General features: G+C 38.7%; 1 protein-coding gene across 4 annotated transcripts in view; it reads right to left on the reverse strand.

Moving 5' to 3' along the window:
• LOC127941600 (zinc finger and BTB domain-containing protein 16-A) overlaps window positions 1-10,057 on the reverse strand; it is a 96,868-nt gene extending 86,811 nt beyond the window's left edge. For 2 of the 4 annotated variants that reach the window (XM_052536849.1, XM_052536846.1), the window contains exons 1-2: window positions 9,900-10,057; window positions 6,388-7,728 (exon numbers count right to left, since the gene is read on the reverse strand). In XM_052536849.1, coding sequence (XP_052392809.1) covers window positions 6,388-7,637 — 1,250 coding nt within the window. In that variant the 5' untranslated portion in view covers window positions 7,638-7,728; window positions 9,900-10,057. Of the gene's footprint in view, window positions 1-6,387; window positions 7,729-8,739; window positions 9,098-9,899 lie in introns of those variants that run through there. The other 2 variants (XM_052536850.1, XM_052536848.1) reach the window with 2 other exon arrangements.
• Between the last annotated feature and the right edge of the window lie 3,142 nt (window positions 10,058-13,199).

Consider the following 13,199-nt stretch of genomic DNA (forward strand, 5'->3'; position numbering starts at 1 on the left):
CAAATAGTTGGCAATTTAGCAATTGACTTCCATACTATGAAAAACAAAAACAAATAAAACAATTGTTTGGTTACCAATATTCTTCAAAATTTCTTCTTTTGCGTTCAACCGAAGAAAGAAACTGCAGATTTGGAACAACTTGACTGAGTAAATGATGATTATTTTTGGGTGAACTTTCCTATTAAGACAAATAAAGTGATTACAAATCTAAAAGGTCAAATAGTTACTAAATGACAGAGTTCATTTTATAGGGCAAATGGAAAAAAATCTGAAGTTACAAGGGAACTCTGAAACCAATAAAGACTTTCATTGTCTGTAAAGTGGCAGAACAGCAACTATAGATTTTCCCGTCAAATTCAACTTAATGAACTAAGTCAGACCAGCAGTGAATCTGATTTCTGACCAGTCACACAAGTGAGAAAAGACCTGAATAGGGCCAAAAAAGACAAGACCACCTTCTATGAAACACCAGTCTTATCTCAACCAGCCTGCTTTCTCTTCATCTACATCACCACGTGCACTGTTTAAATCTGCACATATACAGTACACACATCTACATGTGTGGCAGAGCAGAATGGCTTCAGATATAGTCGCAGACCGTTAGTGTGCCACCTGGCACCACAGTGGGCTTGCAGCACCCTGCTCTGTCTGTAATCCCTCCATCTCCAGTTGCAGAAAGCAGATAAGAAAGCGGCCAGTGAAAAGCACCTCAGTGAAAAAAGCCCTGTGGGCAACCGTCATGTCTTTTAACTGGGCATGCCAGATCCCTATCGCTTTAATAATATGGGGGAGCGCTGTCTGCCTGTCTGTGTTTACTTTTATTCCTTATTCATGCTCGAATCAAAAAGTCTCTTATTTTCTACATGTGAGTGCCAAACCCGAGCCCTCTGTAGGTGATGCCTCAGATACGAGTAGACAGAAGATAATCAAATAAGAGTTAGGTGGCAAAATTCACCTGATGGACTGTTCTGATACACGAATCAACAAACTTGTTTTCGTCAGGGAGGTTCTGAAGATACAGAGCTGCAGTCAGGGTGTGCAAGTCCAATACACATGATGCAACCTGGTGTTAAGTCTTTAATCGATACATCTCTTGTCTTGACAGTGAGGACAGAAGGCAGATTCCAGATCAGAGGGGTGGCGGTGTAAATCTTTACAGTTCAAGCAGGGCTTTTAAAGCCTGTCCATAATTGGGCGACTGCCAGCTGCTGTATAGACAAATACTAGCACATGAAAGAAAAAGCACTGACAATAATACACACCTATTTTAAAGGCATTAAATATATAGGGTTCACTTATATCACTTAAATGTTTGTGATGCAATTATAAATTTAAACTGGCTATGAAAACCTGTGAATTCACACTACTTAGTTGATAAACTATGATTTCCTCATTCTATGCGGTCTTGCTTGCCACATAATATCTTGAGAAAGAGAGTAGTTTTAATTAGGCAATGACTCAATTTCATCCTCAAAACACTAACAATACCCATCTCCAACATAAAATAGGCATTTCAGATTTTTAGACCACTAGACATTAGAATCCTAAATTTCACAAGACAAAATTTCTTGTCCCAGAAATTGAAAGGTGAAAATCATTTTTAGGAAGCACTGTTCCCAATTTTAGAGCAGCCATGAGGAGTTTCAGTAACTTAATTGGCTAACTTGACAAAGTGAAAGGTCCACTTGTTTGAAGTCTCATTGGCTTAATTGCAATCATTCTTAATTGCCATAAGGCTTTAGAGTTAGACACCACACTATCAAATGAGTTGGCACAGAGGACATGTCCATCTTTAGAAGGCCTAAATGGGTAAACGGTCCAATTTAAAAAATAACTTCCAGGGTTTTGATTTTTCAGAACATTATGCCTGAATATTATGAGTGTGATGTACTATATATCCACAACATATCACATTATCTTTTTTTTTTTTTTCACACTCACAGCCTTGTTTCAATTTTGGATAAAAAATATGGCATATAACCTGCCTGAAACCCGCAGTGCCTAATACAAAAATCCTGTCACAACAAAGATAATGTAAGGAGGTGGAAGAAAATTCCTGCGTTTCAGTTAAAAGAACCAAGAGCCATATTGATAGTGTTCGTTTAATCTAGTAAAGATAGGCAAATTGTTTGCAGATTTATAAATACAATTCATAAAAAGCAAATAATGATCATGTAAATAAAGATTTTTACCAATTTGAAATCTTAATAAAAAAAAATAAAAAAATCATTAATAAATACATAAATAAATAAATAAATAAAACGATCAATGAATGGACAACTTTCAATTTGGGATGAAACTCTCCCCTTTAAAACGTCCCAAGTAATAAGCTGGAATTCCACTTTCTCGTGAATGCATGTACGACAATTAGTGAAAGCTAGAGATTGTGGTTTATAAAGTTTTAAAAACGTATATTTTTCTTACATAAATGCATTACTTCACTTCAGAAAGCCTGGGCTTCAAAATTTCAACCCCCCATTCACTACCATTATAAGGACGGGAAAAGCCAGGACATTTTTTAATAGAACTCCAAATGTATTCATCTGAAAAAAGAAAGTCATATACAGTACACCTAGGATGACTTGAGGCTGAGTAAATCATGAAGTTATTTTCATTTTTGGGTAAATCTATAAAAAGATTCCTTTAAAGAGACTTTTCTAACATCAAAAACTGAATTTACTGAATGTCATGGACAGAACGACAAAATACACATACATATTTTATCAGCTCACTGCTTACTGTTGAAGCAGCAGAACACAAACTGAACACAAAGTACATGTGTGTCAAATATCCAGGGGACAGCTGTTATAGGGGCATTACAGCTCTGTGGTAAGATTCAGCTGCACTTGTGATCATACACGGAAAGTTGTGAGGTGCCTCTTACCTCACTGCAGCCTGGTGTTATCTCATTCTGCAGCACCATGAGGACTTATCATCCCCATCTGCTCTTGGTATAGTGGAAAAGAGAGCACAGGGTTATCGCTGTCTCTGATATGCACAGATAAGTCCCTGCCTCCTGTTTAAGCACTGTAGCTAGCTCTACGGTTAACACTACCTATCCTATCTCGACTACGCTCAACCTTTTTCTACCTGTCTGCCATGAAGAACAACCTAAAAACCAGACATCAACTACTTTTTAAAGGGGTCATTGCATGCTAACATTAACATATCTATCACAAAAAAAAATAGCATCATGATCGATTTGATTCCTTTCACAAACACGACAGTGTCTTTTTTCCTTCTTTCTTTGTGAGATTTCAGTGCAGTGCACGTTGATTATTTTCTTTTTGGCAGGTTGCTGAAATATTTCTGTAATCATTTTTCCATGAGTCAAAGGGCCACAAATGGTTTTCCTTGGCAAAAATATTTCACTAAATAATCCCTCCAGTTTGTGTAAAAAAAAAAAAAAAAAAAAAAAAAGCCACGATACTTCGATTTAGCTCCTGGGTGATTGAAAAACAAATAAACGCCTTCATTTAGGCATCCCTCAGACATACATCTACCAAAGATATCACAAGATTACTCTAGTGATCTAGTTAATAGGGGAGTCTTGACACTGGCACAGTTTTGGAAGCGATTCAAATATCATTCAGAGCTTTATGACATAACCCAGGGCAATGGGGAATGAATGCAGCAAGCTCAATTTATACAGGAAGCAAGCACTTACTGATGCGTTCAAACACACACACACCTACACACAGAAAGACTCGTGCCCAATCTGGGAATAATTACAGACGGTTAACTTGACCTGTTTGCCCTAAATGAACTCTCAAACAGAAATATTTTTCACGCAGAGTGCTAGAGATGGCTGGGACCCTGGCACAAGAGGTTGCAAAATAATCTGTAATTAGTAACAAAAGCTGCCGCCCCGTCTGCTGCAAGACTTCAGGAGCTGTGATGAAAAAAAAAAAAAACTTTTTAAAAAGGAACGAAACCTTACCATGGCAAATGTGACACTGTCACTCCTTTAATTAAAAGATGACCATTGAAAATTCAAAAGAAAATAGAGTAGATAAGTACACTATAAAATAAGAGTGGAAAAGGAACAAAAATATCTGCATTTTTATGATTTAAAAGGACATTCTAATATCACTGTAATGCATCTTTTAGATTAAAATTTTTTGAAGCATTGAAATAAATACTGTGACAATATGATGTACATTTACACTGACAAACATGTCCATCTTAAGAACCCTTAACATTCCAAATCAAACAACATGGATCTCAGTGGTGTTGCTAAAAATCACTGCAATCCTTTTTAGTCAAATTCAGAACATCTGACATGCCGGCGCAATTACAGTACTTTGATGATTCACACAAGCACAGACAACTTTTAAATTAACACGGCTTGTCAATTATTCTGTTAAAAGATACACACCAACCTTCAAGTTCACAAGGTTGAAAGAGCATTTTTCACTCAGTGAATAATGAAAGTAATTAAGAGCGATTTATCAATCCCATCTTGAGAACTTCCAAAGACACATGAATATTTGGACTGAAACTGAATCCTCAGATGAACTTTCACCGTTGTGCATTCCAACAGATTAAGGACAAACGCTCAAACCGGTTTACTCTCAATTCTGGGCCTGTCATTAAGAAACCCACAGAATGCAGATCTACTGAAATCCTGTAAACAACTGGCACTAAAACTCACACAGCTACGGCAGGATGTCATAATCAATTTTTCTGAAGAGACACCTATGTGTGGCTTTTTCCCTCAGTGCCTTTTTATACAGTTGCTGTTTTATAATCTTATTGCATCTCACTGCAACGGACTCCAAGATGTGCATGACCGGCTCACTTTAACTATATCTTTTATCCAATCAAAGCTCTCTCTCCACTGTTTAGCAATAGAACAGTCTGCTTCGTGACACAAGAATAAACACACTTGGCCCCTTGTTCGAGTCATCAGCCGTTTCTTAAGTGCATTAAATGTGAATCTAAAGAAAACCGCTAAACGTTGTTCTGTAACAATGACCATTGCATTCTTTACTATGAATATTGTTGGCTCTATAACAAATTGCTCATGTAAAAAGAGACATAAAAAATGTCTGCTAAATGAATTAATGTAAACATAAAACATAGTTTTGTCCAATTCGACAATATTGTACAAACAAGTTAAACATGTTAATCCTGCAATCTTTGTCTAGTCGACAGCGACTCGGTGCAACAAGGGTGCCGCTGTGGGCTTCAAAAGCTGATAATGTCTGGCGTGGATTTCCTCACCTCGTCCCAGCTCCTTGCAACACCCCCACAAGTCACACTGACGAGAACCAGAGGCCAGCCAAGTGACCAAAAGGTTACGCTGTGGAGGTCGGCACGGGTACTCCACGTAGACCCTCATTTCCTGGGCTGGACAGTCTGCTTTACTCATAAAGCTAATAAGGCTGTCCTTGTCCCGGGTGGATGGGGCCCAGGCTGGCCTACTCATCACTGGCCACACCATGGGGGTCAGGGGGCAGCTTCCCATTAGCCTGCCCCCCCTCCAGGTGCAGCTAATAGGCTCAGCCAGAGCCTCTCCAGGACCACTCGGCAGCCACCAGCGCAGGCCTGGAAGTGATCAGCACCCAACGCCTGGGAGCCGTGACAAACAGACGGCCCACGGAACTAAGTTAAAAATAATTGTTTTTCTTCACTAGTCTGAGAAAGCCTCATCTTGTTGTGTGCAATTGCAGCAATATATCTAAACTGAACATCTTATAGTACGCAAAATAATTTATGCACATATATTTAACTATTGATGATGGCAAAAATGTATTTTACGTGTTTTTTCTTTATAAAAACAACAGATAAAACAATTGTTAAAAAAACAATGCTTTTATAATAAATTATAAACAACTACTGGCAAATTGGCATTTCATTTCTACAGCATTTCCTGTTTATTGAATGCATTCATTTTCCTGATGAATTAACCATACAAATATTATTTTACGCAGTATTTTATACTGTTTCAAACAGTTATAACAAGATCTTGTATTGCAACTTGATTGACCTATTTTTCCTTACTCCTTTCAAACTATATTTTAGCAGAAGAGCAATTATTCTTGATAAGGGGAAAGCAAGAGGCAAACATATACGTGCGTAAATCAGCCCTGCAATCACTCGCACTCATATCCACCACAGGCAGAGTGTTAAGCAAATTGACCTCCAGCATGAAAGAAGATAAGCAATCAACAGTTAACCATCATGACTCATCTTCCACTCACATTTCTTTAAATCAAAAAAATGGTCACCTTGTGGTCCTTTGTTTAAAAGAGTGTGAATAACTAATTGAATTAGGGACCTGTCTTTGGACGAGGGAGGCAAAAAAATAATGATAATAAAATACTTTGCGAAGAACATCCATTTACAGCAACCAAAAAAAAAAAAAAAAACACAAAAGCTTACCTGTGCTGCTCTATGGCCTCATTGTCAGGCAGTTCGGCGCCACAAACGTTGCAGCGCTCATTCGGGCTGCGGCCGTCCGGCTTCATCCCAGCAGCTAACTCGCCGAGCTTGTTGAAGAACTCCCTCTGGATGAAACTTTGAGGCAGCAAGCCACCGTAGGCACTGAAGTCCATGGACATGGCCAAGGCTGGGGACATGTGCAAGGATGAGGCCATGGAGGCGGGCATAGAGAGCATCGCTTCGGTCTTATGGTTGGGAGGAATCCCGTAGAGCGACGCCAAGTGTTTTTCGGTCATCCCCGCCATGGCCTCCAGCCCCATTTGGCTGACCTCGGGCTGCTGGTCACCCACACCTTCCTCCCTGACATAGTGCAGTTCACGGGCACTGGTGATCACGCTGCTCCTGGTAGGGGTGCCGGGCCCATCACGGTTCTTGTCGGATTCTCCGCTGCGCTCGCCGTTGCTGGAGGCACTGGATTCCATGGCTTTATGGCTCTCATGTTCTCCGCTCTCATCTACTTGCATCATCTCCATCTTGATCTCTCCCATCATGGGGTGGGAGTTGCTGTGCAGGGTCTGATCAGCACCCGCGCCGGGGTGCATGGTGCTCTGCAGGAGGGACTGGCCAATGCTCATCAGGCTGTCCACGGCTGCTTTGGTTGGGCTCATGGTAGACAGGCCAAAGGAGGTGGAGACAGAAGGACTCTGATCCACCACTCCTGGCAGGGTCAGTGCTTGCTGGGCAGCCGACACGTAGCTGCCCTCCTCAACGGAATGCTTTTTCAGGTTTCTCCCATGCCGTCCCTTGCGCTCCTCATCATCTTCTGCGCTTCCATCATTCATGTTGACCTCAGTGTCGTTTTCATCAGAGGACTGGATGGTTTCCAGTATCTTCAGGCATTGCTCCTCCAAGTACTCTATTTCTAAGATCTCTGCTGCGTACAGCAAGTCATCCAGATCCTCCACTTTAGCTTGGAGCGTGGCAGTGTAGGCATACTCCAGAATCTGCTGGAAGGTCTTTGGTGAGAGAAAGTCGAGAGTGTAATGTTGGCTGTTCCGGTGAAAGAGGATCTCGAACATCTTACTGGTGCAGGCCAGTACGGTCCGGTGAGCATGGAACTCCTGGCTGTCCACCATGATGACCACGTCACACAGCGTACCGGCCAGGCGCATTTGATTAGCCTTGTGCAGCAGGGCATTGGGGTGATTGGGGTTCTGGAGCTGGATCATACCCATTTTAGTCAAATCCATAACGTCTCTGAAATCCACACGGCCAACTCATGAGTCTTCCTTTCCACGTAGCAGTCTGTTCATGTATCTTTGTAAACAAGATAAGGTCAATCTAGAAAGAGATGAAAGAGAGACCCACAGTTAGATGCAGCAAAGTCATAATGCTTGATATTTTTTTTTCTTTGTTTATTTTGTTTGTTCTTAAATTAACAGCCATCATTCTAATTATTTCAGTGTAGAAAATAAAGGTGTCATAAAAACAAAACATAATCACAATTATACCAATACATTAGACTTCAAATGTAATCTGTATAAAAATAAATGTATCAATATCAATCACAGATAGCATACTTTAACAGGTAAGAAACTTTTTAGCAACAGGTCGCTAAAAAACTAACGAGAAATCCATCAAAATAAGACACAAAACAAAAGTGGCCCACATGTGAAACGCGTAAACTTGGCTTTAGTGCTAGTAAAGGCTGGCAGTAATCAAGCCTTTGTTTCTATCTGTTCGAGCTCGCCTCACAAAGCCCATCAACAGCCTCCTGAAATGAAATGGCATCTTATTCAGTATTCCCATCACAGACAGGGATACTGAGCAGAGCATGGAGAGTGAGGCAAGCTGTTGCCAGGAATAGTTGGTACAGAGAATGACACAAAACAGCTCAGAGCTCCTAAAACACACCAAAATGAATTTATTTTAAAGACATTTCCATGCACCATTAGTGAATTATATATAGATGTAACTGTATTCTGTTGCATCAGATATAGACTATAAAAAATATAAACCAGCGCACTTACAAGGTTATTAAAAAAAAAAAATAAAAAAATAAAAACGTAATTTGTTAACATAAAAAGGTCAAACGTTTTGGGCATTTTTCATTATGGAAAACAGTTATCTTCACCATTATCACAATGTATTACTTATTAAAAATACATTTAATTTCTAATTTAACCTTTAAAATCGACTTTGTACAACAACTTAAGTATCTTACAACAAAAACATCACCACTAATGATAATAGCAGCAGCGTGAGGAAGCCGTTTATAGCATTAACACAAATAGATATAGATAAGGATATTTAATATTTTCCCCGTCTTGTTTGATCAAAGGGAAGCCTCACCAGAGAAGAGCAGACTAATAAATTGTCTTTATATCAAACGCTATGATCTCAGCGGTGAAAGAAGGGCTTTTCACTGTGAATGTATCATCTCAGCCAGCAAATAAACCAAAGCTATGATAAATTGCGACACTAGACGAGGGGTTTCACGCCGTTTAAATTACTACAGAGTAACGTTACATGAAGGCGAGTAATTAGTGAGAAATGAATAAGTTGTCTGAAATGCAGTTAACTGATGAGACGTTAGCAAGAATGACGCCAGTTCACGCACGCAGACTGTGCATCACTACAACAACTCAAAATAAAGTAAAGAAACGATCAACACATGTTCGCATTAGTCAACTACTACTGTGATGGCCGTTATCTACCTCATATTTGTTAAAAAAGACCAATGAAAAGTCCGGTCAGGGCTCTTTTGACTGATCAATTCATGATTATTTGAGCGTTCACACGTGAATCAATTGAAGTTAAAGGACCCGTTTGATATTTCTTTAACGATACGCAAACACATCGCAGAGGATCAAGTAAAATACCATTTAGGTTAAATTGATCTATTTCAGTATTGCTATAAAACTAACAAAAAAAATGTAACCACTTAAAAACAAAATAACAAACAATTACAGTTCGGTTCATTTTGAAAGACAGACACGCACCTCCAACGGTGGCCCTGATTTAACGATCACAACTACTGACAACCAAATAATAGTCATCAAAACCCCGACATTTGTTTGTTCTACGACACACTTCTTCAGTTGGGACATATTTAAACTCTCTGAATGTTCACGCTGAGAATAAAGCACATGGAAGCACGTCACTGTCTGGTGCGCGAGCGGACCTCACGTCCCCCGAATACTAAAACACACGCTTACGTCAACATAACATCTCCACATGTGTAAAGATGAACATAAACAGCCATATCCAGCATGTGCCCTGAGCCAGCGCCACACTGGCAGCCACACTTGCACTTTTTCGGCGCGCTCAATTCACCTTCGCTTGAAGCAACAGTAGAAACACTGTAACTTGATGTGATGCTGAGCGCAAACACATCTGATCAACACAACGCGGATCATCACTTAATGTAAACACTTCCCAAACTGAAAACACACAGACAGATGGGGCTGTCAGGAGCCGTGGGTGTTTTGATGGTGCCCGCCTGTACTCACCTGTCTTGCACGTTTGGCTTCCGAGCGTGCGGTTATTAGGACTGTAGCATAGTAACGCAGTTCACAGTCCCCGCTCTCTCTCGCGCGCTCACTGACTCCTCTCTGTCCGCCGCTTAGCAAATCAACACGGCGGTGACGTCAGCGCACATACTCGCCGGAGTCCTGACAAACACTGCTAAAGTGAGACACCTAGGGGGCTGTCGAATATAGGCCAGCGTGTCTGGGACACCATCTATCACAGCGCTTGGACTTTAATCATTAACCTTCAAGCACCATCACCTTTGCTACTACTTCTAGAACAAACCAACTTGTCTAGAAGGTCTGTACGAGCCCGATATGTAAATTCATATTTAGACCTTTCTTTACAAACCCATGAGTGCAATATTCACTATTTTTACACATTCTTGTAGGCTTATCCTACATTTGACCGTTAAATGTAAATATTTTTTTTATTTCTGTAATTCTTTTCTAGATGTGAGTACGTAAGCTTTTGTTACTTTTTATTATTATTATTAAACTATTAATAAAAAATAAAATGAAATAAAAATGAATGAATGAATGAGCATAAAATGTGTTTATGACAATCATAATCTGTTAACTCAAGTTCCTAAGTTCAAAATTACACAAAGACAAGCTATTTTAAACATTTCAGCCTCTTTGAGAAGTACATTTAGCATCAGAGAAATGATTCACACTTATTACGGTACTTAATTACAGACACATAACATTTTAAGAGGTTTTGAAAATGAAAGACAAATTAATTGTTATACAGACAAGATCACTCGGTTGACTGTAAATTATTTATTTATGCATTCATTTATTGAGAATGTTTCATCTGTTTAAAACTTTAAACACTTCATTTCTTTTTATAATCAAACAACAGTTCTTGGTAGATTATAATGATATATGTTTTATATGATTAGAATTACACTTAATTAGTTCTATTTCAAATAAATTGTGTAGGCTACCTTTCTCTAAATTGTGCTGACAAACATTCTTATATAAATTAAAGGTCCATTACAATTGCCGTCAGCTACATTTGTCACTTATATTTTCTGTGTTTTTTTTTTTTTTTTTTTTTTTTTTTTTTTAAATGTATAAACTCTATATGTTTGCAAGCACACATCTAAGACCTAAGCTCTTGGTAAAGTCACAATTGTACATTCATGCATTATAAACATATGTGAGATGATGTTCTTTAATGAAAGCTGCATTTATGTGCAATTCATTGGCCTTGGCACTGTGGGAGTGTGACAGCATACATACATACAGTTGCAGACACTTATTATTTAATTTATTACACATACATATTTTGATGCATAACATCATCAAATTGGTTCTGAATGCACTAAGAGGGTGTTTGCCGCCTATTTATCCACATAGCACATATTCACATAAATCATCATTAGTGTTGTACTGAGGTAGGTTATGACATACCCTGGAGGTTTTGCTCATGAGAGGTATTCACTGAACTAACAGTGGATCTTTGTAAATCTCACTCAAAGCTTTGATTGAATGGGCTCTTTTTACACTTGTATAATCCTCAGGGTGTCTTATGCATTAGAGCCCTGCCCCCATGACCTCTGACCCCTACCTCTGACCTTGGCTGGATTTACTCCTGTACAAAAGGCCCCTCCTTGGCTAAAAAATCCTTTGAAACTTTTCATCAGGTATCCATTCCATCATGCAATTCATCCATAAGGGCTATCATATCTGAGCCAGATGCAGGTTTAGAGTTAGGTTTAAATGGATTTATAACACACTAATTCCTAATTATATAATTAGGTACTTCATTATGACTTGAACTTATTTTATTGAACATTTTTGGTACTTTAAATCTTAGATTGAATTAGAAATGTCTAACATCACACTTTGGGGAGCATTTACAGCCAAAAGTTTTCTTTGTCATTAAGAAGAATAGATGACATTCTCTTTGTTAATGAATTGAAATAGTCACGTTGACAGAGGCGTTTGCCCTACTGATAGCATATTTGCCTTCACTCTCTCTACAGCCTTATACCTGTTTAGTTAAATGACAAGGTGATCCCTTGATCAATACTGATGTGGTATCAGGAGGCAGAACAATAGAACTGTGTTGCTAAACCTTTACTGGTTTCAAGTAACAAGAATCCATTTCACAGAGGTCACAGATCTCACAATCTCTGACTGCACTCTGTGTAGGACATGCACATTTCAGCCACTGGTTACTATTTTGTATTTGCAAGATGAAATGCAAACTTTGAGAGCATGGAAAATTGTAACACTTAATAAATGTAACTTCAGTGCCCACATCAAGCCTCCAAATCTCTTAGAATACTGGAAAGTTTCAGCAATAGTTGAAGGAAATGTTTTAAAAACACTTTGGGGTAAGTTGAGTTAAAAGTTTTCATAGAAATTTCTATGTGTACATTTGGGGTTTTAAATTTTATTTCAACTAAATAAAATCACACAAATACGTTCACACCTTCAATCATAATGTTTGTTTTGTGGTGTTTTTGCACCAATATGTTACCAATTCTAATATGCTTTTGCACAGATGACTGTTGCTGTTGAAGGTCCCTGATGTTATCCATTTAACATGTTAATTTAAAATATATACATTTACATTACAGATACATTTTTTTAATTGCATACCCCTTTACAGTTATAGACTATGTATCTCAAATCAGTCTTTGCGTACTTGTAGTTCAAATCTATCTGACTCAAAATACATTGAATTGACAAACAAAATTCATACATTTTAATACAATTATCCCTGCTCTCCTCCAATCTAAGTTGCAGATTCAGTTACAGTCACTCTCTCACATTCTCTCACAAGTTTATTCACTTTCCTCATATCCGACTCTCCAGACCTCTGTCTCGCCCACTTTATCTTCTTTTCTTCCTCATAACCAGCTCATCTTGTCCTAATGACTGTTAATACCAAATGATCTGAATCTGCGTGGTACTTTTGGGGTCACCTCAATATTTCATGTGTCATCATTAATAATCACAAGAGCTTTAAATAGAAAAACTTCTCTTGATTACTGTAATTTTAAAATTGGTTGTAAAACTTTGATTAAATTTAGCAAGGGACAGGGCATGGGCACTAAAATGAATGGAAAGGTGCTGCCAAGTCTACCTCAGAACTGTCAGATGAGATGACTATGACATGCACCGTTCATCATAGGTGCACTTTTCCATTATGGTAGTGGGTGGTTTTCTTCTTTTTATGGGAGCGGTCAGGGCCCTTAACCAGAGTGTTCTAATGAATACTAACCCCTTTTAAAAAGAGCCTCCCTGCAGTTTCCATTGGGTGGA

The sequence above is a fragment of the Carassius gibelio genome, chromosome A21 (assembly GCF_023724105.1).
Source record: "Carassius gibelio isolate Cgi1373 ecotype wild population from Czech Republic chromosome A21, carGib1.2-hapl.c, whole genome shotgun sequence".
Classification (NCBI taxonomy): domain Eukaryota; kingdom Metazoa; phylum Chordata; class Actinopteri; order Cypriniformes; family Cyprinidae; genus Carassius; species Carassius gibelio.